We start from the raw sequence: 27,417 nt of genomic DNA, 5'->3' as shown, positions 1-27,417 counted from the left end.
GTACTTTTTCTCACTTCTTAGGCAGTCTGTTGAAAATTACTGATAGTTTCCAGTGAGCTGAGGGCCTGTGGAAACTAAGAGTTGCTAAGTGTCTCAATCTTGCATACAGTCAGGCCCACAGTGATCTGAACATCAGCTCGTCACGGGAAAGAAAGGACATGAGAACATAAACAATGACAAATATAACCAATGACACTAAAAATGTCAGAAAATTTAACAAAGTGGGTGCAAATATAAAGGCACAGTAGAGCCATGATTGCCAGTCAGAAAAACAGCTGAGTAGGAGTTTGCAGTTTAAGAAACCTCTGAAACTGCATACATTATGTTTAGATTAGATGGAGGAGAGTTTCATAACTAACAAAGACTACTGCAATTATGCTATGGGTAGGTCAACACCATAACAAAAAATATGTTCTCACTGGAGGTAATGGGAAAAAAATCCCCTTTACTTGATGGAACCACACAAATTAAAAAGTCACAGCTCATCATCTAAACAGATCTCCGTTACTGTGGTCGTGATTGTGAAAGGATTACTTTCTCCATTATTGTGTATTACAGGTTACTGGTGAATGCAGCACAGTACAGAGCGTTATCTGATTTAGCCGGGAACACTACCTGCACGTCCAGGGTGATTCACATGCTCTCTGCTATGCCCATACCCCTCCTATGCCAGGTGGCCTGGGCTTGTTGTGAGCAGAAGATGAGGCAATACTCTCCTCCTTTGCTTCTCCTTGCCTCCTGATTACATCCCCCGTACCACCAGGGCACACAGGGCTCTCCACATCACTTCAATCCTAAACATGAGACACAAGTAGGAGTTAGTACCATGCTGTTAGGGGGTTAGATAACGATTCTGCTGCTTCTGAGCCCACATTGTGGTTTCTCCTGCAGCCTTATGAAACCCCTGTGAAGAGCTCGGTTGGCCTTGAGCTGCCTTTCCCCGAGTAGGCTGCCCTGGGGGAGGGCAGGTGGAACTTTCTGGAAGCTCTTGGCTCGGGTATGCTGATGGTGAAGGCAGAGCCATTCCCTGGGGAAGGGGCTTCAGCCCTCCTGGTGGTGGTCCTCGAGATTCCTCACGCATTTGGTGGGTGAGGAACGCGAGTTCCCACTGGGGCCGCCAGTCCCCATCATGGCTTTTCACAGTGACCCACCGGGACCCCTCAAGTTTCACAGAGAGGGCAGCTGCCCGAGGCAGGAGCACCTCAGCCGGCTCATCGAGGGGTGCCTGGGGGGCTGCTGAGAGCAGTCAGTGACAGTCCCCCCTCCTCAGGTTTCCAGCAAGGAGCGCTAAGAGGACAAGGCAGGGGAGGTCAGCAGGGCAGAGGGGGACGGGCGCCTCGATGGGACCGTGGGCATGGCAGGTTGAGGGAGACAGGCGACTGAGTGGGGCTGAGGGGGACAGGTGCCTCGATGGGACTGTGGGCTGGGCAGGTTGAGGAGGACGGGCGACAAAATGGTACTGTGGGCACGGCGGGCTGAGGGGGACGGGCGCCTCGACGGTGCTGAGGGACTGGGTGGCGAGAACACGGCCTGACCGCGCCGAGCACAGACGGCAGCGACCCCCCGGCTGCAGGCAGGGCTGGCGGGGGCGGAGGCGGCGGGAGCGTCAGCAGCCTGCGACCGGGGAGGAAGGAGGCGCTGGGCGGGCTCCGCGTGTGAGGAGAGCCAGGCCGGGCCGGGCCGGGCCTGGGGAGGTAACGCCTTGGGGAGCGGGCACAGCCGGCGGCTGCCGGGGGGACAGGGGCGCTGGGGCGAGGGCAGTCCCGCCCCCCGCGGAGCCGTCACGGGTTAACGCTGCTCTGCCGCAGGCTAATCCCGCCTCTGACCCCTTCCCTGCGCCGTCCGTGCTTCTCACCCCTCTCCCGCACCACATACCGCATTAAATCCTTCGGGCCCGGAGCAGCCGTGAGGTTCCCTGGTCCGCTGGGACGGGCTGATGCGCAGCCGGGGAGCGGGAGGCGGCTGAGGGGGCCCCTGGCACCGGAGTCACCTCTCGGAGCGCGGGCAGGGAGCGATTCACCAGCCCGGGGGGGCGAGGGGGCTGTGCCTGCCTCCTCCTCCTCCTCTTCCTTCTCTTGGGGACGTTCCCCTGCCCCCGTGCCAAGCTGCCAGGCTGCAGGACGGGGAAGAGCCAGCCTGCCAGGTTCTTGTGGCAGCTGGTCAGGGGGAAGGAGAGGTGTACCCGGGCTGTGGTTGAAGGGAGCACAGTTGTGTCAGTGGTTTAATTTGTGAGGCTGCGAGGCATCGCCTGGGTCGTTGGGTTTTAGGTCGCTGCAGCCACGGCAAGGCCACGGAAAAGTCCTGACCCCACGGCAAGCGGCACCGCCTCGCCTTCCCACCACTGCCATTCCCACCACTGCCATTCCCACCACTGCCATTCCCACCATTGCCATCCCCCTGCTCCCATTCCCGCCGGTGCCATTCCCCCCCCCTACTGCCATTCCCCCCCACTTGGCAGCACCGTGTGGCAACAGCGATGCTGCTCCAATCCTCCACGTGCTGCCCAGGGAAGAAATATAACAGTGCGGGAGCCTCTGCACTGGGAGGGAGTGGAAAATATTTCAAGTGTTTGTAGCTCAACTCTGCTCCGTGCCATGGGGGGAGGGGAGGCAAAGAAACTTCCAAGCCTCCTCACAGATGCCAATTTTACCCCAGGTGCATGAGTATAATGTGCCAGGTAGAGGTCTGAGCCTGAGAGATGTGTCACTTGGGATGTCAATGTGCACTGACATGGACTGGACTTTCCAGACTTTCTGGACTTAGTGGTTTTGAAGGTCTCTTCCAACCTTGATGATTCTTTGATTCACTGCTGTGACAATCAGCTGTGGTAAGTGTAGCGGCTCAAAGGAAGGCAAAGAAACTAGGAGCCAGTTTGGGTGATCAAAGGGAGATCTCTGTGTCCCTACAGACTTGCTGCAGGAATGTTGCTTTTGCACATGGGTGTAACTGCAGTAAATATTGTGAAAGAAATGGACTACAGTGGAGATCCTTTCAAATGGCACTGTTCTGAGAGCTGAAAACTGCACTGCATTAATAGTATCTAGAATGAGAACTATAGGTATCATTTATGAACAATTAAGACATGAATGTAATCAGAAGGTGCAAGCTATCAAACACAGCGTTTGTGCTATCTCACAACATCCTGTATGTATACATTTCTGAATTCATTCTTACTATTTCACCATATGTCCAGACAGGCCTGTTCTGCTTTGGCATCTGAACATCTTACACAATAATCGTGTCACGAGCTTTGGAAGTTTTGCCCACGAGCACATCCGTTTATCAGCATCAGTGTTACAAATGTAGCTGCTTAACAGCAAATTTTGCTACATGGAGTTCTGGTCAACAAAGCCAGACTACGGTTCTAGAACTGAAAGTTTTTAATTATAATGATGACGCAGGACCAAGCTGGTACACTTTCAGTACAAAAGTGCTGGAATCAAATTATTATTTTGAAACTAAAAGTTATGCTGTTTTTGATTGTGTTGTGGAAGAAGTAGCGGAAATTTAACTTTCAAAGCCTTCTGTCAAAGGCTTTAATTTCTTACTTTGGAATCACCATTACTTCCTTAAAAAATTAATTCCACAAACTGGTCAACCTGCAGCTTAGATATTTAGTTGCATTATCTGAAAAACAATGCCAGATTTCACTGTAAGGTGCCTTCTGATTTCTAGGTTGTCTACTCAAAGGCAGCAAAAGTTAATTGTAATTCTCTAAACAGCTCTGAGACCATGGGGCTGAAGTGATAAAACTGTTTGCATTAGCTTGCAAATGTTTTACATTTAGCTGCAGCCCAGATCGCTTCCCAGACAATTACTTGGCACCCCCAATGGCAAATTAAAGGCCACAATATTCTTTTTTCCCATGTAGTTAGTCGAATTTATGCATAAATTAATGCAGATACTGCAGATAACTGCGTTTATCCAATCTCTAAACCTCCAGTTGGAGAACTTTCAAGTAAACTTTGGTTAGTGGTCTTAATAACTAGTGATTTATGTCCAGGCAAGTAGCAGTATGTCTTTATGTTGTAAAATCACCAAGAAATAAGCAAGAAAATGGGAATAAAAGTTACTACTTAATAACGTGCTCTGAGTGCTCATGAACTGAAACTGGATAAAATGCTGAAATTGGTACTAATTGCACTAATTGTACAAGTTTCACAGTAGCATTTTGGAGCAGGCTGAGAAATAACAATGTATTTCCCAATTTTTCTTAAAAATGTACCATAAACCAGGAAAAATACTGGTTATATTCAAGTCTGTGGGATTTTCCATTGGTTTTAATTGGATCAAGAGTGCAGCAGGGGGGCAGGTCTCTGAACCTCCTGGAGTTCTCTTGCTAACATCTTATTTGCACAGTGTGGTTTTGTTCTGTATTGGGGAAAATAAAATTACTTTCAGATCCTGCGAAACTCTCCTGACCTGTTTATTCTTTTCTAGGTGACAGTCACCAGCCCACAGCTGTCACAATGAGTTTTATTGAATATGGAGACACCATAAAGGATGGTGACACAGCTATTGTGTTCTTGGGCCACGAATCCATGTTTCCTGTGAAAGTCCAGCATGGCACTGTAACACAGACTAAGTACGGGGTCATCAGGCACTCCACGGACCTCATAGGCAAGAAGTACGGCTCCAAAGTGACCTGCAGTAAGGGAGGATGGGTGTTCATTCTTCATCCAACTCCAGAACTGTGGACCATGAATCTCCCTCACAGGACACAGATTCTGTATTCCACTGACATCTCTATAATCACCATGATGTTAGAACTGAAGCCAGGCTCCATAGTATGTGAATCAGGTAATAATTACTATGTTGAAATGCTTTATTAAGAACTAACACCAACACTTTCATGAAAAAAACCAGTCTTTTCTTTCTGTTTTGCTAAAATCGCTCTTTTTCCTGCTGTGGTACAATTTTCCCAGCCTACACGTTGAATGATTCTGTTTCGTGTGCACGTGTTGCCAGCTGCTGTTTCTTCAACAAGCGATGCCACCTCAGTAAGCTGGCCTCCTATATCTGAGCACGTGTTTGAGTAATTCATCTGTTTAGAACAAATATGGACACGTTTTCATTTCCGTTTTCTAAAACTGCTGTTCAGTACTTTAAAACGTTTTTAAATGCATGATTTGAATCAAATTTCGAGGTTTGAATCTGCAGTTTCAGAGAACGTAGTTGAGATAACCTTGTGGAAGAGATTCTGATGATAGGGTGTCGAACTAATAAAGGAAGTAAATTGGCAGTGTTTATGTGAAATGATACCATGTAAGTTTTCTCTTCCCAAGTGTGATCTACTTGTACCACCACAACTATGTGCAAAATCACTGATATAGATACAATGGATGATGTGTTCTTCACATGGATTTGTTTTGTTTCAAAACTCGGTTTAATTCATTACAGCTTTCGTGATTTTGCTTAATTTGGAAGTAAGGAGTGAAATTTTACATAAATAGATATTTTCCTAGTTACATAGAGTTTATAATAATGTCTTCATAACTTTATTACTTCAGGCAGTATAAAGCTATAAAGCTTCCTTGATTTGAGTGCATTTCTGTAGTTTGAAAAAATATGAAATGAGGTAGTTTGTCCTTTTTTTTTTTTTCTGGCTGTTTCCTTTGAGTGTTTTTATGAAGCGGTTTCATACACTTCCCTTTGAAGCATAGATATGGCAAAGGATCAGCATGACAGGACTGTGATACACTGTACTTTCTTGCATTTAACGTTTCCTGTTCCCAGTCAAGCATAATTTTGGGCAGCTTTTCAGGCATAATGACCACTTATCTCTGCATCCAGTTGCACCCATTAAGAACCAGTATATTGAGCTGGTTGCTGTGCAGCAGCACTTGAAACAGGCAAAGCCATGTGCAGAAGCCTCTGATACTGTGAAAATATTTGGGTCCTTTGAGTTTGTAATTTGGTTTGTAGAACAATCAGGCGTTTTTAGGTTTGTCATGGCGAGTAGCTTCATCAGGGAGCTCTTCACCTCTTTCCCTCCCTGCTATGTTTAGACAGGATGGGAAAAAAACCCACCACAAATTAGTTGGGCGAGGGAGAGATTTGAATTGTTCCACGTCCTGCTCTCTTGGAATAGTGAAATGTACAGAGCAGTACTTAAAATGTTTTCAGTAATTTCAAAGGTGCCTAGAGAGAATGAAAATGTTTGGTCACTTGTTTATCTAAAGAGCTAAGAAATGGAAACACTTGATGATTTCCAAAGATGTTACAAGTCAAAAATCATAACCACAAACAATTCTTTTTGCTAATGGGAAGCTGCCCCCAGGTTTATTTTAATGCCTGTGCTATCAATATATTGCAATGTCAGCTTTCCAGGAAAAGTGAACAGTTTTACTGCTGAAGTTGTGTTGGTGTTGCTTGAAAGGCTCACTGTTCAGAAAGAAAGGAAGTACTGCATGAAATCTGTCTGGTTAACCTTGAAGCGAGAGATCTTACTGCAGATTTGCTCTGAATTACGAATTTTACAGGCGTTGACAACCGGAGCCTCCAGTGTGGTGATGTAATCTACTTTGGTGCCATCCTAAATTAGGTGGTATTTAGTGATCCAAAATCATTAGTTCTCAATTAACCTCATGTGTACTACACAGAAGCAGCCCAGTGGCCGTGAGTAGAAACAAGACAGGAAGTCTGGTCTAGCAATGACACTCGAGTCTGCTTCCTGCTGCTGCTGGTTATAGATGTGTTTTGAGCATTAATTAGGATGGGGGTATGTCTTTTTTATTATTTGGAGTTGAACATAAACACAGAGTTGCTGTATGTTCTGGCAAAGCAAGCTCTGTAAAGAGGCCGGGCTCCTTTCCTCTTGTCTTACTGATTGGACTGTGGAATTGTGCCCTGCATTTACACAGTGCAGGCAAAGCAGAACTGTGGATTAGTCTCCACAACTGTGTGAAGAAAGGATCGAAAAAGTAAGATGGAATACCCTCTGTGTCGTGTTGTAATGCTGTGAATACGAGTATAAATGATCTTTTGTATGTGATCATAAAAATGGAGTACAATAACCAGAAGGCTTAATTTTATATCACTTGCATTGTACAGTTTAAATTGATTAGTCATGATTTGTCATAAGAGATACAAACATATTAATACAGTTTTTACTATTTTTAATAATCTTTAATAAACACATAAAGAGCAAGCTTGTCAGCAGTACATGCATAATTAAAATGATCCAGGCATACTCAATCAGGGAACTCTGCATCTGCCTGATGTTTCATTACGGAGGTGTAGGAATATGATCCTTTTTCTGTCTTCTGCTGATTTCTAATTTATAAAGGTATTTTAAGATTTTAAAAATGTTAGCATTAATGTTGGAGCTGAGATCTGTTGAAAGCATTGCTCCCTGGTCTGAGGAATTCCCTGCTTGGATACCGTTTTTAGCAGCCTGATCTTCTCAGAATTAAAGAATATTCAGGGAGCTGCTTAAATACCTGCTGTAAGTGGCCCAATAGTGTGAAAGTTTAATTCTTTTCAGGTAGCTCTGATCCAGTTTGTGTTCACTGCATGTGCAACAACTGTCTAGATAAAGGAATAAGCTGAATCTTTTTTTTTTTTTGTGTCACCCCACTCTCCAAAACTAATCTTGATGTCAGTTTCCCAGGTAAGGCTGCCTGCAGTATAACAACTCCGTTTGTCAATAGATTTACGTTTATTTTTATACTATGTTGGAACCAATATGAAACCTTTCAGATATTTTTTCCAAACAAAAGTGTGTTTTTCTTTCTAGTCTCCACAGATGGAGGCTTTTTTACTTTCCAGTCTCTCTGGTGAGACCTAAACAAGTGTCTGTCCTAACCCTCAGAATTACTGAGGGTTACCCTCAGAATTACACAGTACAGCACTGTGAAACCTCATTTAATCTGATAAATCTCAGAAATATTTTGGCTTTGATGGAGCATAGTATTTAGACGAAATGTAATTTAGTTAAAACTACTTTAACCACCATCCCAGTGATCCTTCAGCATTCAGCAAAATCAGGCTCACATGAGCAAAAATGTTAATTGGATCTTTTTGTTTCCCTTCAGCTAAATCCCAAATTAAAAATTGCTAAACCCTATTCATTGCCACACAGCAATGGGTTTCTGAGCTCATGAACTGAATTTCTGAAGGCTGAGAACAGTGTTCTGGGTCCTCATGGTTTCTCAGTGAAGGGGTAATGAGAGCTGCTACCCAGCCTTACCCTAGAGCCTCTTAAAAACAATTATGAAATTTCCAAACTCACAGCCGGGGTATAGATTTTGTTAAGGGTACACTCATAAAAAATTAGTGAGGACTTAATGATTCATGGACACTTAATAAATCATTAATAGTTTATTGTGGAGTCCCAGCAAGTCATCTGTCTGCGTATGACTCTTCTGAAGTGCTTATAGACTTTTTGACAAATCCTACTCATGTCTTTACAATTTTTGTGCCATAAGTATATGTGAACTGTTTGCAGCTCTGTCTTTAGTGTGAAGTATAGACCAAAATTTGGAAGTATTTGATTCTGGAATGGGCTCATACTAATTAATGTCTGTGTTTCATAATGTCTCCCTTATCTACCTCTTAGCAGCTGTTCAGGTTAGAGTGAGAGAATTAGAAAACCTCATCCTTGCATAGCACCTCTTGAAGAATTAGAAAGGCCTCATCAACACAACTGTCACAACTGGTAGGACAAGGGGTAATGGGCTTTAAGCTGAAAGAGGGCAGGTTTAGATTGGATATTAGGAAGAAACTCTTTACTGTGAGGGTGGTGAGACACCGGCACAGGTTGCCCAGAGAAGCTGTGGATGCCCCATCCCTGGAAGTGTTGAAGCCCAGGTTGGGTGAGGGAGGTTTAAGCATTCTGGTCTAGTGAAAGGTGGCCTGCCCATGGCAGGTGTGCAGGAACTAGAGAATCTTTAAGATGTCTTTCAACCCAAACCATTCTATGATTCTGTGATGATTTCATGAACCAAAAGTGATTACATGAGGCATCACTGTAATGTATTCAGACTTGTGGCTGTCATGCAGCTCATGCGGAATGCTGTCCATACCCTGAAGTGTTGGTTTCCAGACTTTCTGGGCTCACTTTCATCTTGTAATTTCACCTGACCAACCAGGCTCGCTTCTCATGCATCTCTGAACTTAACCATATTATATCCATTGTGTAGAAGACTCTTGAATCGCTAGGGAAATATTAGTTCTTAAATCCTTTTGTAGGCAGTGCCAGCCTACAAACTTCCCTACTATCCTTTTCTCAACTTCTCAGTCTGGTCAGTGAGCAGTGGCCCTCTCTGACCTCCAGCCTGCTGCCTAAAATTCCTGCTTCAGCATGGTGTCCTCAACAGGTAGGCAGGAGAGCGAGCTAATCTTCTGTAAAGGGAAATTCTTGACTTTAAGGGAACTTTCTGATTTGCTGTTTTCTCTTTAAGCCACCAGTTCATCTCCTTGATATTCTCTCCCTCCCTCTCTCTTCCTCTCTGTCCCTGCTCCTGCTGTGTTTGAGCTCTGGCACCATGATCTGTGCCCTTGACTATCTTCGCAGTAGGATCTTTGGGTTAATTTCCATCTGATGCTTAATATCTCTTCATATATTCATTGAAAGTCATTAATGATTTTTGATTACATGTCATGTACAGTGAGCAGTCTTCCTCTGTTAGTGTTTCTTGACAGATTTTAGTTGTGGAGTGTTAGCTCTGTCTAAAGATTAATTTTCCCTTGGTTTTGAGGCTCCTTCCGTTCTCATGGCTGACTCATGACCCATCTTACAATTTGCCAGGCTCTAAGTGTCGTAGCTAGGAGACAAACACAGCAACACTGTCATTGTTTTGTTGTATTTACTCATTTCAGAATATCTTAGGTAGCCAAATTTTGCATCAGAAGCTTTAGTTCTATTAAAATGTTACTAGATATTGTAGAGTCCCAGAATTAAATAACACACTGTATTCTTTTCTCTTTGCCTGTTTCCCCACAATATGAATCTATGTATGCACTTAAGAGCTTATTCAGCTTTATTCCAAAATGATTTTGCTTATGCACTGTAAACATCTATAGATCTTAAATCACAATTTGTAGTTCTTTTTTTAAAAGACGTTCCCCTGATGAGAAATTTCTAGGGAAGACAAGCCAAGCGATAGCCTGCAAAGAGAAAATGTGGTGGAACACAGAATCAGGTCACTTATGTTTATGGCATGGATGGGATTCCAGGAGATTAGAAAAATATCCCTTTGCAATAAGAAAAGCAGACTAAACAGAAAACAGTGTAAAAATGTGTACTCTGTAGTCTGTATCAGTCAAGCACTGTGATCGATGTGCTGAGCTAGAGTGTTTCATCTAGGTGTCTTCACTCTAGGATTGAAGTCCTTCTAAAACTGCAGTGTTTTCCTTGTCTTGGAAGAGGGCAGAAACACTCCCTGAGCTTAAATGTGTTGGAGAAGGAGAAGGGCATGTGCTTGAGCCCAAGAAGGGCTACATCAGTGTGCAGGGTCATTAGCCACCTAAACCATGTGGGTGTAACAGAGGATCTTAATTCCTGCCTTTGGACTGAGAGGGACCACATTCCAAGTCTGCACGCTGATCCCCTGCACAGTGCCACCTCCTCAGATCTTGAGCTTGGAGTGTGGCATATTGGGGACCCTGCGGTGTCTCATTAATGCCTGCAATGCAGATGTCTGCTCTTTGGCTCAGATGTTTGAGATCACAGAGTTGTCTATGAAAGAGCATCACGTTTTCCAAGTGAAAGTTAGCAATGACACAAGTGCTCACCTAAGTGAGCTCTAAAGCTCATTTTAGCACTGCTAAGAATGTCTTTGGTACAGTTTGAATTGTCACTGTTTTACCTTTCTTCTGTAGAGTCCATTCATGATTGATATGCAGTAGTTACATGGGCATTGTCCTGTGGTAGAGAGCAGTCTTCAAGGCTATTTATAGTGCAGGCTGTCAGAAAGGGAGCATCATGGTGTAAAAGTTATAAACTGTATTGTTCTAGCTGTCTTACATTCTGCTTCTAGGTCAAATGAGGAACACAGGCATTTCACTGCACCTGTATGCGAATAAAAATCTATTGAAGTTCTTCCAGTTCTTATGTTGCCTCTTCTGATGTGAAATAGTAATTTTTGACATTCAGGTTTTTGCTTTATTTGTATACAGGCAATTCAGCTATGATATCTCTGGTTTGGTAGCATTCTAGTACATGTCTTCAGTAGTACTCCTTTCTGCTGTCCTGACTGATTAGAATACTTTCATTTCTAAAGGAAACTGGTACCAGGCTAGAACTTAGTGAAAACTGGTGCCTAAGACTCTTTGAGTTATTTTGCTGAATACTGCATTTTTTTTAGTAGTGATTTCAAAATAAGGACAAAGAGAAATTGAAAATTAATTGAGAAGGTGGTGGGAGGACAGAAATGTTGAACATTGCAGATTTGCAGGGAAGAAGGTGAACTTAAACATTCATTTCCCCTTCTACAACATCACAGAAACATAGGGTTGAACCCCTGACCTCTGTAGACAGTACTGATCGGGCCTTGGGGCATGTGGTGGGTCTGGACTTACGCCAGACTCCCATGTTATTAATGGATCACATCAAGTGTGGAGAACTATCAGGCACGTGAGAGTAGAGGGTCATAACCGTTTCACAGGTCTGGGTTCAGAATCTGTCATGTCTTCAAGAGGAGATTCGACAACGGTGTGTAATCCTTAACCATCTTGTTCGTTGTTTTCAGCGGTTTTGAAGGTGTTGTTACAGAGAAGGCAGGCAGCATCATCAGAAATACTCTCATTAAGGATGTTAACGTGATAGAATTTGATATGTTAAAATGTGATACATATCTATTGTTCTCATGTTTGCAGTAGCCAGTCAACAATAAATAATTTCTGGCAACCTTTTTTAACAAAAGCTCTGCTGTAATACACCTGCAAGTGGTGACTTCCAGGCAGTCCAGGGTTTGGCTTGGAGTGTTTGTAAATAAAAAAAGGAATATCAGAAAAGGAGACAAAAAATCTTAATGGGTTTTCCTATGAAGGAGACAAACCCTATTTTCTGTGGTGTTTTTAAGAGCAGACTTAAAAGGAAAGTGATTAAAAATGTAAAAGAATATGAACAAGGAAACTGGATACATGCACAAGCTGCCTCTCTCTTCTGCTTACAGCCCAGCTGTGCTGACAGGCCTTCTGTTCACTCCTCTAGATTAGCAGAGAGAGATGGAGAAAGTGTGCAGCATTACCCATTTGAGAGGTAAAGTAATTAAATTCCCTCATTTTACAATAGTTCTCAGTTGTGTAATCCTCCCTTATGGCATTAAATGTAAAGGCAGAATTTCAGCCTTTAGCACTCTGTGCACAACAGTTCCCTGCTTTTGTCATTTAAAAAAAATCAATGGAATGCTGTTTTTTCTCTATGCACATATATCATGGAGTCTTCTCAGCTGCATGGCTACTGTGCTCCTTTTGACCAGGGAAAAGTTTAGGTTCACATTTAAGAGCCTACAAGTGCCCTGACTGGATAGTTTTTTATGTGAGCACATGTAAATATGTTTTGGTTTTCGTTTGCTTTATTTCGGTATTGGCACAAATGCCTGGATTTTCACTTTAATAAATGCATGTGTCACAGTTTCTCTCTTCCCTCGGACCTCTCTGAAGCCAGTGCTGAAATCCGTAGGTCCTTCCTCCCCCTCTAATCTGCCCTGCTAAAGCTGGGTGTGGGGGGGCCAGTCTGCCCACTGGGGTCAGAGCCCTCCCAGAGGGAAGCAGAGGAGCAGAGCCAATTCCATGGTGGAGTTGGTTGATCCGGTGGCAAACTTGGGCCCTGAGCTCTGTTTACAGTCTGAAGGGCTCCCCTTTCAGAGCTGTCGGATTAAATACAGTGCCACCACGGTGTTTCTCCCCTTGTGTGACTAGAGGGCAAGAACCTTGGATCTGTCAGTGAACTTGGACTTCCTGTATGATTATAGAAAGCACTGCTCCAATTAAGCAGCTGTACCAGCCCCTGTGCCCCCTAATTAATTTCCTTTCTGAGCTGCTGTACGTCAGATTCTGTCCCTTATAAGTGTTTTAAGAGTTATGTTAGTTGAAAGAACTTGCTTCAGGCTGAAATTTAGCCTGAACAGCCATTGAAGATGGCTAGAAATAGATCTTTCTACAGGAGAAATGTGTTCCAAGCACAGAATTATGAATCAGTAAACACAGATAATTTGCTGTGGGTTTTTGAATTGGGTTGGTTGTGGGGTTTTGAATTTGGAGGGTTGCTCTGCTAAATGCCACTTGAGTGAGTAATTTGCAATGGGAATTGGTATATGGGTGTTTTCTTCAGTGAAAATGTTCGTTATTAGTCATTCATCTGTTTAATATGCCAATGGATCATTTAAAAGAATTATGCTAAATTATGAAACCAAAACAAGGAAAAATCTATGCCTTGTTAGTCCCTATTTGTACATGGTAAATGCAGTTACCTACAGTTTTAGGTTTGTGATGGATCTCATTACAGTAAGTGAAGATTGTGTAGGTGTGTATGTCTGTATGTGACACGTGAGGGCAGGTATTTGGTCAGTGTGGCTGCAAGGAGCCAAGAGGCCTTAGATTTGCATAATTTCAGTGGGAGTTGAGGATATCTCTTAAGAGGTCTGGGCAAAGCAAACTCTATATCCTGTAGGCCATTTGTTTGCATGGATATTAATAGGCTTTTCAAGCACGAACCCTGGCCAAAATCTTTTCTTTGTTTAATGAAGTGTAAGATTTTGAAAATACTTCAAAATTTGCCTTAATCTCTTTTCACCCTAGAAGAGCCTGGTGCTTTGAAAAAAACCCCAACTCTCCAGTTAATTTCCCTGAATTTTTCCTGTTGCATTTACTTCCTCCCGCTCTCTTGTGGCAGTTCTTAAAGCTATAGCTGACCCTTGGCATTAATTTTTTACTCCAGGGAGATAAGAGAAGTCCTGAGTTTGCCAGATTTTTAATGCATGCTTTGAGGACCCTGAAGACTGTTTCCTAGGCTGCTTAGTCCCTCTCTCCTTGTGAAGGAAGGACTATTCTCTTGCAGTATCCAAACCAGTGGTTTCCGTTCATTTAGGTTTTGAATAAGTGTTCCAAGGGGAGGACTAATGGAGAAGACTTGTGTTCTGATGTTTGGCATTGCCAAAAGGCGTTTCATGAGTTGTTTGTCTTTTCTAGGTACGGGCAGTGGATCCCTCTCCCATGCTCTGATCCGGACAGTGGCTCCCACAGGACACCTGTACACGGTGGAGTTCCACCAGCAAAGGGCCGAGAAGGCGCGGGAGGAGTTTCAGGAGCACGGGGTGGATCACCTGGTCACCGTGACCAACCAGGATGTCTGCAAAAACGGGTTTGGTGTCTCAAACATTGCGGACGCAGTGTTCCTAGATATTCCGTCTCCATGGGAAGCCATTGGACATGCAAAGTCAGCGTTAAAAGCTGAAGGTAACTGCATTTATCCCTTTCTGTTCAGGAAGCACCGTGCGCACACACATCTCTGCCTTTGAGCCATACGCTAGATCTGCTCCCTTCCATTGTGTGATCACTGTTCTCAAATGTCAAAGTCTCTAGGCATTTTTCTGAGGCTGAAAAACCTTCAAAAGGCATCTTCAATTTACAGTGGAAGATTTGAAAGGAGAAGAACAATTTTTTTCCTACAGGCCTGTGTGAGCTGTCACAATTAGCATGGGCAGTTTATAAAAAAACCCTTTGAACCTTTGTCAAGTGCATTTTGCTAGATCTGAGGTGTGTGGGAAGCAGAAGTAACAATAAATGCTGAAAGCAAATTTCTTGGGCAATTCAGTGGAAAGGTGTTTGTATAAAAGGTGTTCAGCCTCAGTTCACATCAATCATTGCAGATTTGTGCCTATTTAACAGAGCACCCCATTGGTAATGTTAAAAAAAATGTGGTTACACTTAAATATGCTTGCCAGTTTCTGCCCTGAATCTTTGCGGTTGGAGCGAGTGAGAAGTTTGCCGTTGGATGCAGTGGGATTGGAACATAAAGGCTGTTCCAGCTTATGCCAGTTATTCTGGGATGGTGACAGCGAGTGAGAACTGCTGTGGAGGTTTTGCACCAATTTCACCACTTTATTATGAATCTTTTCCCTATTGAAAAATAACCTTCAGTGAATAAATAATTCTTTTATCCTGGAATAAGTTTTCCCCTACTTAGTGTTATACTAGTGTGGGTCTTAACTAACCTGTGCCAAATTGCTTCCACCTACAAAAGGGACTTTTCTAATCAAGAGAGTGCTGAACAGTGCCCATGCTGGGATGTGAGTTTAGTAAAGCTAGATTGTGTGCCAAGGCCCAGTTCTTTGTTAAAATATGTAATCATGGGCCTGACTTCCAATGAATTGCTGAGTCTTCATGAAATCACAGGATTTAAGCTTTATCTTAAGGGTCATTGAATGTGCACTACCTTGCTGAGTCAGGACCAACCCCACTGTTAGGCTACCTCAGTTACCACTGAAAATTTTCTAGAAAGCTTTCTAATCCCAACGTAACACACACTTTCTTTAAAGGTAGAGTAAGTCTTGTTAGCATGCTGTACCTGCAGTGGTTACAGCTCAATTTGTAGCAGCTTTCCAGTATGTCCTGGGGTAAAAAAAAAATCACTGCACTGTACGATGCCCTTCCCATGCTCAAATTATCTAATCTAGTGAGCACAACACTCAGCTGACTTCCCAGCTTGGAAGGCGCTGCATTGCGCAGACCAATTTGAATTATTTAAGTGGTGCATGCTTAGAATACTAAGCAGGGCTGCTTGAACAGTTCCAAGTTTTGAATCCTTGTATTACTACAGCCTTTAAAATCCTAGAAAAGGTATTACAGTCCCAAACTGGCCATACCATCTGGCAGTACTTTTCTGTGCTATGCTAAACGGTTACATCTGCTTAGGCAGTATAAATAATACTTCAAAATCCCACATTTTGTGTTTGTGAAGTGTCGTCATGCACTTTCTGAACCACTCAAAAGGCGAAGTTGCTGATCCTTGCTGCAGTTTTTGCTGCAAACAGCCACCTGTGTCTGAGATCTGGTACTGGTCTAAGGCTCATCTTTTGGGCTTAGTACCTGACTGACTGGGGGCATATTTTTTTTTATTTTCCATATAAACAAAAGCTGTTTTTCTTTTCCATATAAGATATAATTGATTGCAGTAGTAATATGTGCAAACATGCATACTTTTCTGTTTTATTCCAAATCATGCAGGCAGTTTTGTTGAGAACTTTTTACTGCTGTAAAATCTAAAATATAGCAGGTTATCTGTAACTGCTTCCTTTTCCCTACCACAGACAGATAATTTTACAGTGCTCCTTTGTTTGTTTTCAAATAGTTAAAGCTTTCTGCAGTAAGAACAGTCTGTGCACATACTGCTGTTATTCAACCCGAGGGTTAGTGCAGTGATAAAACATCACTGGAGAAAATGAGTCCTGCCACTCTTTTCTCTCAGATCTGGACAGGGTCACATTCGAACCATTCACACTGTGGGTTTTGTTGTGATGTGCCATGCAAATATCACAGCTGTACTGCCAGACAATGGTAATTTAGTACCTAAAGTCTTAAGATATTTTGAATGAAATCAGAGCTAAGCAAATTCAATATATAGCATTAGCTAGTCTCTAAAACCACAATACTCATGGTAGAGTTCAGCTGAGACAGTATGTAAGAGAGAGTTCTTAACCTTAACAAAACCTTATCAAATCAGTGGTTTCTCTCCCACTTAAGCTCAAGGTCCTGAGTAGTTGCAGCTCCTAGTAGGCTGAGTGTTAATGATCCTCTTTACAGAGTACATTTATCACTCACTGTGCCTTGCAGTATGCTGTAAATACACTACTTACGGCAGCTTGGCCTCCCATTTAAAGCGGTGCCAACCTCTGAAGAGCTGAAAGAATAAAAAATGGCACAGTAGGTTTGTGACTAGAAGGTTCTTGTCCTCTGGTGGTGCACTCTGCCAACGCTCAGGTTTGCATCTCAGCTGCATCCTTTGTGGTGATTTCACCAGTCATACTTCCAGCAGAAATGCTGCTTGTAATACCTTTCAGGCACTGCTGCACTGCAGAACCTGCTTTCATTTCCAGACCTGCACTGTTTTTCTTTTGCAGCATCTGCTGATTAATGCTCTTCTGTAATCGTAGCTGCTGTTCCCGATATCTGACCTTGGTGGTTTTTGCAAAGTTGCTATTAACCCCTTCAGGCTAAATTTTTAAAAATCAAGAAAATGAGAAAAACTGTGAGGTAACAAAAATACCCTCAATATTCTATAGTTCTTAAATGCCCTGAAACTTTTGACTCACAGTCATCTCACAGCTGAATACTGTAATGCTTTGAATATAATTCTGCACCCACCTACTCTACCCTCATAAATACTGTCTATTTCTTCCCAGGCTGTGGAAAATGAGGGAGAAACTGACTGGTACAATACTTATCATACAGATTTTAAATTTTCAGGTAGGGGGATGGAAAAATACAGCCATATATTAGGTTGGATTGGCCTCTTGCATTTTAAGTTGGTCCTTGGTGGTGTTTAACAGTCTGAGTCACAAAATTATTAAAACCACCCTTCTTTTATTGCCTTTGTTTCTTTAAAAATTTTACTCTTAAATTCAGACTTTCTGTTCCCTTTGAGTATCATAAGGCCTCTAAATTATGAGATTGTCAAATTCTGATCCTTGGGATACCACCTGAATCAGGCAACATGGTGCTGTCAGTTTTCCCCTCCTCCCTCCAAAACTCTGCAGGTAATGTTACCTTTAAACATCTCCCTGTTTGACCTCTGCATTTCCTGCTGTGACAGAAGCCCTTCAGCAATACTCTGAGGTAGTATAGATGATTTTAATTTCCAAAGTCCTGTATTTGTTTTGTTTGTACACAAGGGACAGGTCTAGTTTGCATTTTTCTCCCTTGGCATAGCCATTGATTGTTGTCCTAACCTGCCAGGTTTAGTTATTGCAGAGGCTGTATAGGAGCATAAATAATATCTCATCCTCCCAGTTGCCTGTGGTGCAGGTAAGGCATTGCCTGGTTTAGCTAGTTTCAGTTTTCATTTGGACTTGCTTCCTTCCTCCCCTGGGATTTCAGAGAATACCATGTCCATGTAGAAAGTCTCACTGGCTATTTTTCTTACGCTCCAGAGGTTGTTCATGGTCCCAGTTTTAAACCACCCAGGTGTGGCTTTGAGGATGCAGCTGCAATCCGTGGCCACAACTCTCACACCTGTGGTGTCTGAACAGGGAGTACCCCAGGATGAATCACACTGAGAAGGGGCAGTGACATCAAGGCTGATGTTGTTTGGGGTCATGCTACCTCAGGAACACATAGGGAATGTGTTGGGGCAGGAAGAGGAGCCTGACAGTCTGGCATGCTTTCATCTTGACACCCATGCAAGTGGTACAGTGGTTGGTAGCACCACTTCTCATGTCCCCAGGATATTGTTTTGGAACCAATGGATGAAGCAATAAATGCCTGCTAAAATATCAGCACCAGCCTTTGCTTGTGTAGCACCTACTTGAAGGAGAATTAACTCAAGGGGAGATTAAAGATCCACAAACTAACTTTAAATTGCAGCATATCTTCTCAACATTGAGAGGCCATCTGGTCTAGTGCAAAGCTGCCCCACTAGGATCCAGGACCTGGTGCTAACCCACAAAACAGCTTCCTCTGTTTCCCAAGCACTGGTTGTTTGCTGAGCCAGCCCAGTTGTTGTATCTCATGTGAGGGCATCACCCTGGCTTGGGTCTGTCAGGGATCGGTAGGTCATGTGCACACAGTGGGCCTGGCCTGAAGTGATTCTTCCACATGTAGAGTCAAGCAGAAGGATTCCTGCATCAAAATCCACACTGTGGAAAAACAGCCAAAGCTACTGGCTTTTACACGGTTTGTAAGAAGTAGTTTGGGATTAAAGGATACTTAAAGGAAGTTGTTAGGTTTTCTTCCCCAGTTTTGAGCCAACTGATATTTAAATTTCCTTGTTGCATACTTCTTCCAGCCCATAATAATGAGCAGGAATAAATTTCTTTTGGATGAGGCACCTACAAATGCAGGGGTTAAGGTCACATTTGCAGAAAATCACATCAAGCTCCTATTAATGAGCTGGCAAGTGATTTGGAGAAAATTCTCTTTTCTGAATCAAGAAATATCTTTTCATTTCTTTCAGCAGCCAAATCCTCTAATTTCACTTGTCAGGGAAGCTACATCAAATCGCCCACGAGCACACGCACTTAAAGGACATTCTGTCCCCTTTTACAGAGGCAATATTTTTAGTGTCCTACTAGCACAGAGTAAATGCCACAGTGATGCTGCTCGGTGACTCTCCTGCCTCGCCCCTACACAGTGATAATGCCCGAGTGATTTTTTGTTTTCCTTCCTTGAGATCTTTGTAATGTAATCTTCCAGTTAGGACAGTGCAGCCAAGTCCCAAAACCCAGAGCTGTGTTCTTTTACCAGAGGTAAAAATGCTGTGTTTGTATTCCTTACATCACAGAATCATCTCTAAAATTACTGGCCCTTTTCCCTGAAACTTAACGGTGCTGCACTACATGTGTTCTTTTTGCATCTCCTGAATAATACTGGGATGATGAAAAAACCACAGCACGTGTGACATATAACCTACAGAAGTGAGAGCACATTGCTTGGACACGTTTTCTGTACCATAAGCATGCACTGCGGTTCTTGTTAATTGGGTAGCACTGAGATTTTCCATTCTTGAAACCAAGTGCAGTTATTAGCTAAATAGAACTGGTAGAGGTATTAGTCCTTGCTCAGACAAACCAGAAACAAAATCGTGTGTTGGGAGTTGCTCAGGAATACTCTGGGAACTGCCCTTGAAGCAAATTTTGAGGCACTGGCCTCTTGTAGAGTTGCAGTGGTGTGTCCCTCGATTTCCAGTTAGATCCTGTCTGTTAAAATGCACAGTGCTATGTGGATGGAAATCTTATCTTTAATTTGCCCCTTCCCTTAAGCTCTTTTTTCTGATCATTCCAGTCTGAATCGTACTTCAGTTTTCGTATCCTCTCGACCCTGTTGCTGGTTATAATGACTGCCAGGACTGTGTGGGCTTGTTCCAGCCTATGAATTTGGGACATTTAACCTCTCCATTAAATGCTTCAAACTAACTCACTCCCTGTAAAATTGAAGGTAGAAAAAAACTTAAGTCTTTCATAGAGTCTCATTATTCTCTTCTCCTCAACTGTAACACTTGTCAGATGCATTATACATGAATAAACACATTTTTAGACAGCTCTTCAGATCAAAAAGCTCACACAGCTTCCCAATGTGAACAGGATTAATCTCTCATAATTACTATATCAATTTATGATGACACACAGATCTCATTAACCAAATTTAGGAACGGGAGCTCTCCTAAAAGGAGAGCTCTGAAAGAACACAAATGCAATTTGTACAATAAAGTTTCCGTTCAGATGTTTTCACTGCTCACTAGTCTAGTCCAACCCCTTGTGATCCACAGACAGAGCAGGGTGCCCCAGTGAGCCAGTGGAGAGGGAGGGAGTACATGTCTTTTCTTCATTCACTAAGGAATCCTTGGCATGGCAAGACAAAGCAATGCATATTCAAGTCCTTTAAGCTCTGAAAGCCTCTTGGTGTCTGAAGGACAAGAGGGCTCTCAAAGAATCTGAGAACTGTGAATGCTGAAGTCTAGATTTATATCTGTTTGGTGATTGTGACAGAAGGGGTGTTGCCTAGCTGGTAATCCCCGGGGTACAGAGGGCAGCCCACAGTGTGGAGAATTTAGAAGCATCTGGCCTGTTGAAGATGACAATGTCTCTGCTCCTAGGACAGATGAGCATGTCCTTCTGCATGTCTTCTACTTTTTTTGCTGGTCTAAACACACCATAGCAGTTGAAACTTCCCAAGTGTTTCTATTTTAGACAGCCTCATGCAGTCTGGAACTGCAGTTTCAATTTTGCCTTCCAACCTTCTGCTAATTGTAGCTTTCCAGTCTTCTCTTAATATCTGATTAATCAAACAAGTCCAGACTGCAAGTCAGATCTGGCCTGCCTGATGGTGTGTACAGGAAAAAGCAGAGGGGACCCCTCTCCCACTTGTTAGGATCTGTAGGGATAGACGCTTGGTGAGTTTGCTTCTAAGCTATTTGTAGGTGTATTTATTTGGAGGGGATGTATAAAAATATCCAGAACAATAGCTATGAAAGGAGAAGAAACAAAATTGGCAGAACTGCTAAAACCCACTGGATGGGTTACGTGGGATACCAGCAGTTCCACTGTTTTCTCACTCTTCCTACCTGAGAAGCTTCCAGCAGCGCAGTAAGTCAAGTATTTTTCACACTTCCCCTCTGGATATTGGCTATTGCAAGCAAGAACTTTCTTCCCATCCAAACAGCTTTGAGGCCTGTTTTCTGTAACCCTACTTCCCCCAGCAGTTGGGAGGAGGCAGGCTGATAAATCTTCACCAACTTTGGTGTTGACAGTGCTGTGCTCAGCTGACCACCCCGAGGCACAAGGACGGGTGCTCTGCCTTTAACTGAAGGCTTGACAAGAACTGTAGGTGGCTTTGCAGCTTGTATGGCAACAGCTGTGTGCAGGCTTCTGAGTTTTTGACTGTAAATCTAGAGCATGTGAATTAAAAAGCCTAAACAGATCTTAAAACCCTTGGAGTCAGAATAAATAAGAACAGACTTAACTGTAAATGTGAATATAATTCGCTTTTTTATTGCAATATAAAACACCAAAACCAAAAAGCCTGAATGAAACAGTAGTAAGTCTCTGGGCACTCTGCAAATTCTTGCTTTGCAGACAAAGAGTTATTGTGATCTGACATTTAGCTAAGTTAGACATTTGCTCAGTTCCCTACACAATAAGAATATAAAATCTTTTCTTTATTACAAATGTGCTTCATAGTAGCTTTCTAATTATGTAACAGAACTTTTTTACTTAGCTTTTCTGTTTTACATCTACAGACATGGTGGAAGTGTGTAGTGCTTTGGCCAGAAAAGATTAGCTGTCTGACTGGGAAACATTTTTCTAGTGCTGGCCATCCTGATGAACACACAAATCTAATTTCATGGGAGCTAACGGACTGGGTGCGCAGTTAAATCAGCATCCACAGACTTGGTTAATAAAGTCACATACCAGCATTAATTTTCCAGGTGATTATTAGATTTGGGTCTTAATTGTCACTCCAGGGAATTACTTGTCCAGGGTGCTTTGTTCGGAAGATCCATGATAAGAACCCCTTGCTGCGGAGACTTTATTTGAGGACTAAAATTAAATCCTACTTAGTGTATGGTGGATTAATGATTGTGGAAAGTGTTCTTCCCCAGGCAGTACCCAGCACATCATTGCTGCACAGTAACTAGAGTGCTACAGTGATGCTTTCAGACCTGATGCTTTCTTTTTTTAGAGATCTGACTTGAGAAATGAAAATGAAAAAAAAAAACGGGAGTTTGAGATAAAGCAGGCTTCGTGTAGTCCCAGCATAGCCTCTATTTTTAGCGGGATGCTTTGCTCTGACTTGCACGGGTTCTTTAACTACTTAGACAACTGGTGTTGGAAAGCTTGAGTGGATGAGCCTGGGACAGGACTGGGAGGGAATGCAAATCAGGTCAGCAGGCATTTTCACCTAGTTGTAATAAGTAAAACAATAGCTGAAGCTGCATTGCCCAGTGTTCCTTCCTCCCGCACAAAAGCTTTTCAGGAAGGGCAGTTGCCTTGGGGGACACTGTGTCCTGGGTGAAAGCACATGCCCTGGCTTTATGGCAGACAGTGTCCTTATAATTCTTTGATCTGATTTGGCTGTGGCTTTTTGGAGTAAATCTGAATCATTCTATTCTCAGCTGCTAAGGTGACATTGTAGCACTTAGAAAGGTGTAAGGGGCCTATTAATACTCTGTATTTAGAATCAAAAATCAGAACTGTGCCCAGACAAGGAGACAAGCGTTAAGTTTGTCACTTAAAAGTCCTGTCCTAGAGTTTTACAGCATTTGCTGTAAGCCTGCCCGATGTGATATCCAGTAAGCTTTAATGCTCAGGAGAGATGCTAGTCAGCTTGACTAAAAGGGTAAAGCCTTAACAGCACTCCATCTATGGCCTGGAGAGATCACTTTATTCTGCACACGCACGCCATCATTCCCAAATAAACACAGCCGCTTTTGTCAGGGGGTGTGTGCACGCGCGCTTGTACTCGAGTGAAGGCAGCGCTGTACAGTGTGTGGAGAATGACTTCTGGCTTTGTGTACGTGCCAGCTTCGCTTTGCTGCTTCGGTCCAGAACTGTGGACGGTGATTCCAAAAGAGTCACTGCTCTAAAGGGATCAACTTTTAACGGTTTTACTGTGAACAAATGTGGTGGGCAACACTGGAAGACAAATGAATTTGCTGTTGTGGTTTTTAAAGGGTCTGATTTAAAGGGTTTGATTTTGTGCTGACACTTTAAACCTGCCGAGTTGCCTCATGGAGATTTTCTTGAGGAATGTTTTCACTTTGTCTGTATAACAGTAATTCTGTTGACATTTGGGAGACATTGGAAAAAGATTAAAAGTGTGTAGTTTGGGGTTTTTCCCTCTTTTCCACCACCTGTCTTATTTTGCAGGTGGCCGCATCTGCTCCTTCTCCCCCTGCATCGAACAAGTTCAAAGAACCTGCCTAGCCATGGAAGAATATGGTTTTACAGAGATTAACACCTTGGAAATTCTGCTCCGAGTCTACAATGTAAGGACAATTAGCTTGCAAATCCCTGACCTTGGAAAAGCAGCTGAGGATAATTCTGGCGCTGGCTTTGACAGCAGCAACCCATCAAACCAAGGTAGCCCCAGTGCTAATCTGCAGCAAGGGACTGTGCAGTTCAAAAGTGGCGTGCCACTGAGGGAGATGGTGGGGCACACTGGGTACCTGACCTTTGCCACCAAGAGCCTGGTTTAGTACACACTCAGTTTGTGCCGTCTGGAGTGGGTTCTGTGCGCATTCTGTTTTCATGGCGCTTTTCTGTAAGGCATCCAAATTTTTACTTGTCAGGGAATTCCATATATAGTCAGATTTAGTTGGAATATGCTTTGTTTAAATAGCACACAAGCGTTAACCAGAGCAGCATCAAGGGAATGTTGAAATTCTGGAATGGTGCTCCACTTGCTGTCAGAAAGAAGATAAATTAATAGTGAATGGCCATTCACTGGAATGAGCAGAATAAAGATTTCTTCCGATAAGAAAGCAAAACAACATACAAATTGCAAAGAAGTTGGATTTTTTCCTCCATTTTTTTCCTGAATTACTTTCCCTGGTTTATGGGGTTTATTTTTTCCTAGCACCACTAGACACTTTGTTTTTTTAACTTTTCTAGTGTCTGTGTTGCTCTTAAGAATGTGAAAGTACCTACTTCCTCCATTTTAGATAAGACATTTACAAGATTACAGGGTTGCCAGCACAACTGTTCACAGAATTAGTGTTTCCTTGGAATAGTGTTTGGGAGGATTATTGGCAGCGCTCAGGAACACAACCTCTTACTCCATTCCAGACTGGCATTTGCAAATCATTTCAATTACACAGAGGTCAAAGAACTGTGGTAATTAATGGATTTAGTTTAAATTGGTATATTGTGCTCATCAGTTTGTAATAGAAATTTGAACCTGGATCCATACTGTCATTTTCTAATGGAACATCCACTTTTATAGTTGATGAATCCACTGTGAAAATTCACTGAACAGCTGGTTAATATTATCTGAACACCTCTTTGTAAGTGGCTGAGGTTCCATTTGCTTGGTGGTTTATTTGCATTATGGTGTATTGTTTTCCTGCAGCTGAATGACAGAAAGATTGCTTTTGGCAGGATTTCTGTCTCCAGATTGCATCAATAATGCATACTTAGTAAAATCCTCAAACAGCCTTATTAATTAAGTTTTCAGATCATTTAGTCTTTGGTCTTCCATACAGAGCTGGTGGGTGTGATGAACTGTTTGAATGCTGGATCACATTTTGTATTTATAGATTAAAATAATTATGCAAATTTATTAAGTTCCTTCTTTATTTTATTTTTAATAGTAAAGTCGCAGATATTTCTATTCCAACCACTAGTGCTGTCACTCAAAGGGTTTAGCTGTTCTTTGCCTTTGGTACCTGAACATATTTATTGCTGTGTAAGAGAAACAGCCATTCATAAACTGCTGCCTGAACATTTAACCTGATATCCCTCCCCCATTCTTGACAAAAATAAACAAAGCTAAGCTTTTAACGTGTTATAGCAGAACGCTAATCCGTAACGGTTTAAAGAAAGCTCAACCGATCACGACAGCAAAGATAAACTGCTGAGCAGATTAAAGGCAGAAAGCAATTCTGTTGAACTAAATCAGTTATGTAAGTTGGCCTGCAACTGCAGCATTTCTCCCTAAATTATGTGAAAGTTCCCTTTCTGCCTCTTCAAACGTTCTCCAGGCACATGCAGTAAGCTGCTAACACTGTGTGTGGGGTTTGGTGACTGTGTTATAATGACATGTGTGTGCATACGCACGTTTGTGTGTGCTGGAATCACCACAGGAACACGGCTGAGGTACTGACAGACACCAGAAGAGAGGATGGGGAAATACAGCCTTAATGCCACAAGGCTGTCCTTAACTTTCTTCAGGGTGATTCTCAATATTCACTAACAAGTGGGATCCCCAAGCTTCTCCAGGGATAATTCCAGCCCTAAACTTGATACTTTTTTCCTGACAGACCTTATTTTAAAATAATGTAACATTTAAACAGGATTAAAAAGGAGCTAAGTCATATTTCTATCCTACAAATAGACATGGAATGGAAATACCAATGTGTCTTCATGGAGTTTGAAACAAGGCTGATGCCTTTTTGCCTACAAAGCCCAATTCAAAACTCCTTGAAATAAACCGTTGACTTTGCTTGGTCCCTTATTGATTTGATCCCTGCTGAGGAAGGGCAAGCATTGCGTAACAGGAGAAGGATTTAATTTCTGCCTTTGCAATATTAAAAAGGCTTCTGTGTTTTTGTTGCCGATGGCAGCCATGGCCAGCAGCTCAGCACCTCTTCCTGCTGTTGGTTTGTTGTCAGGGTCACAGGGAGGATCCCACACTGTCCAGCATGGGTGGTACTGTGCTGCCAAACCTCCCACTGTTTAATGCTGCTTGTGGTCACCTGTGTTCTGCATTCTGGCCACATTCCCTGCTAAAAGTGGTAAATCAGAAATGTGGGTCTTTCCTGCCATGCTGCGGGACATGTGCTTGGGCCACACTTCCAGAGACTCATTTCTCTTTTTAACACATTTTGGCCTTCTCCAGTCTGGAACAAAACACCTCCCCTTCCTGCCCTGACAGAGTTCAGGTGGCAGCTTGTGCTTTGTCGCTGCTGCTGTGCACGTGGATCCCTCAGTCCTTGTGGACAAGCACTAGGACACAGCTCTGCCCGACAGCCAGGTCCCGCTCTGCTCCGTGCCCTGAAAGCTGGCATGGAGAGCAGTCTGTGACATCTTGCAGGCTGCAAGGCACACAGCAGTGACTAAGAGGAGGCTTGTGAAACGCTAAGAGCTCTGCTGCTGTTTTTACCTGTGCCTTAATTAAAGCATCGCAGATCTGTATCTCACTGTGGTCGTTTTCTGCCTACCTGCGAGCACAACACTCTCCTCTGAAGAAGAGGTGATCATAAATCCTGCTTGAGAACCTTAAAGGGATAAAGTAGCAAAAATGCCAGGAACTCACTTTTCTGCTTAATTTCCTGCTCTGCCTTCTCCTTAGGTACTTTGGGATACGTGATGGTGAGGAGATGGTTCTTCCTGGGAAGAGTTCCAGGGATGAGGGTTCTGGTTCATGCTTGCTCCCTTGAGAGCACATCTGTGCTCCATTAGTCCTGGTGAACAGGATGAGTGCGGAAGTCATGGTGACCTAGAGAGGAGGGGGGCCCAGAGATGCAGCGATGTGTTTGTGAATACGGGTGCTCGTGGAGCAGGGTCTGCACCATTCCGGTGCAGGAGCGCTCTGAGCAGCCTGTGTGTCCCTGCCTGACCAGGTCCTTTCTGGACAGAGCCTGGAGAACTGTGTCCTCCTGGGCTGCAGTTCAGCGGTGTTGGGTGCTCCCAGCTCACCTCTGTGCCAGTGGGAGCAGCGCAGCCTCAGAGAAGGAGGGTTGGGAAATGTCTGGGCTCTCGGAGACCATGGCTGGGCTCCCTCTTGGCTTCTGCTTGCACAAGTATGAGAGAGGCACGATAAGAGCAAAGTGGGAGAGTCAGCATTGCATAACCATGATGTTACACCAAAGGTACGTGCAGCTGTGACCAGTCAAAGGGGGTTGCTCTAGTACCAGAAAGTTCCATCTGTGTTACCATGAGGGAAAGCATTTACATGCTGCTTGGCCTCTCGAGTGCTCCTAGGAATTATGTTGTTCAGATGCCAAAAGAGGGGAGCCAGACTATGTTATTTCCTTTCTCCCTACGTGACAGCTTCTAAACAGGAATGAATCTGCATCAGTATCAACACTGGGAACAG

General features: G+C 43.2%; 1 protein-coding gene across 2 annotated transcripts; it reads left to right on the top strand.

Annotated features, from left to right (window-relative positions):
- Positions 1–1,608: 1,608 nt before the first annotated feature.
- On the top strand, positions 1,609–24,939 carry TRMT61A (tRNA methyltransferase 61A). Of its 2 annotated transcripts, XM_050334828.1 has the most exons (5): positions 1,621–1,694; positions 2,656–2,827; positions 4,441–4,800; positions 14,137–14,403; positions 23,529–24,939. In XM_050334828.1, exons 3-5 carry the CDS (start codon positions 4,470–4,472, stop codon positions 23,855–23,857), a joined length of 927 nt encoding a protein of 308 aa, XP_050190785.1. In that variant the 5' UTR covers positions 1,621–1,694; positions 2,656–2,827; positions 4,441–4,469; the 3' UTR covers positions 23,858–24,939. The 2 variants fall into 2 exon arrangements, with proteins under 2 accessions (XP_050190786.1, XP_050190785.1); XM_050334829.1 differs by lacking the exon at positions 2,656–2,827 and having other exon boundaries at positions 1,609–1,694.
- Positions 24,940–27,417: the final 2,478 nt, after the last annotated feature.

The sequence above is a fragment of the Myiozetetes cayanensis genome, unplaced genomic scaffold, assembly GCF_022539395.1.
Source record: "Myiozetetes cayanensis isolate MyiCay16 unplaced genomic scaffold, myiCay2020 scf6-25, whole genome shotgun sequence".
Lineage (NCBI taxonomy): Eukaryota > Metazoa > Chordata > Aves > Passeriformes > Tyrannidae > Myiozetetes > Myiozetetes cayanensis.
The sequence above is the reverse complement of the archived record's forward strand: the minus strand, read 5'-3'. Positions and strand labels throughout refer to the sequence as shown.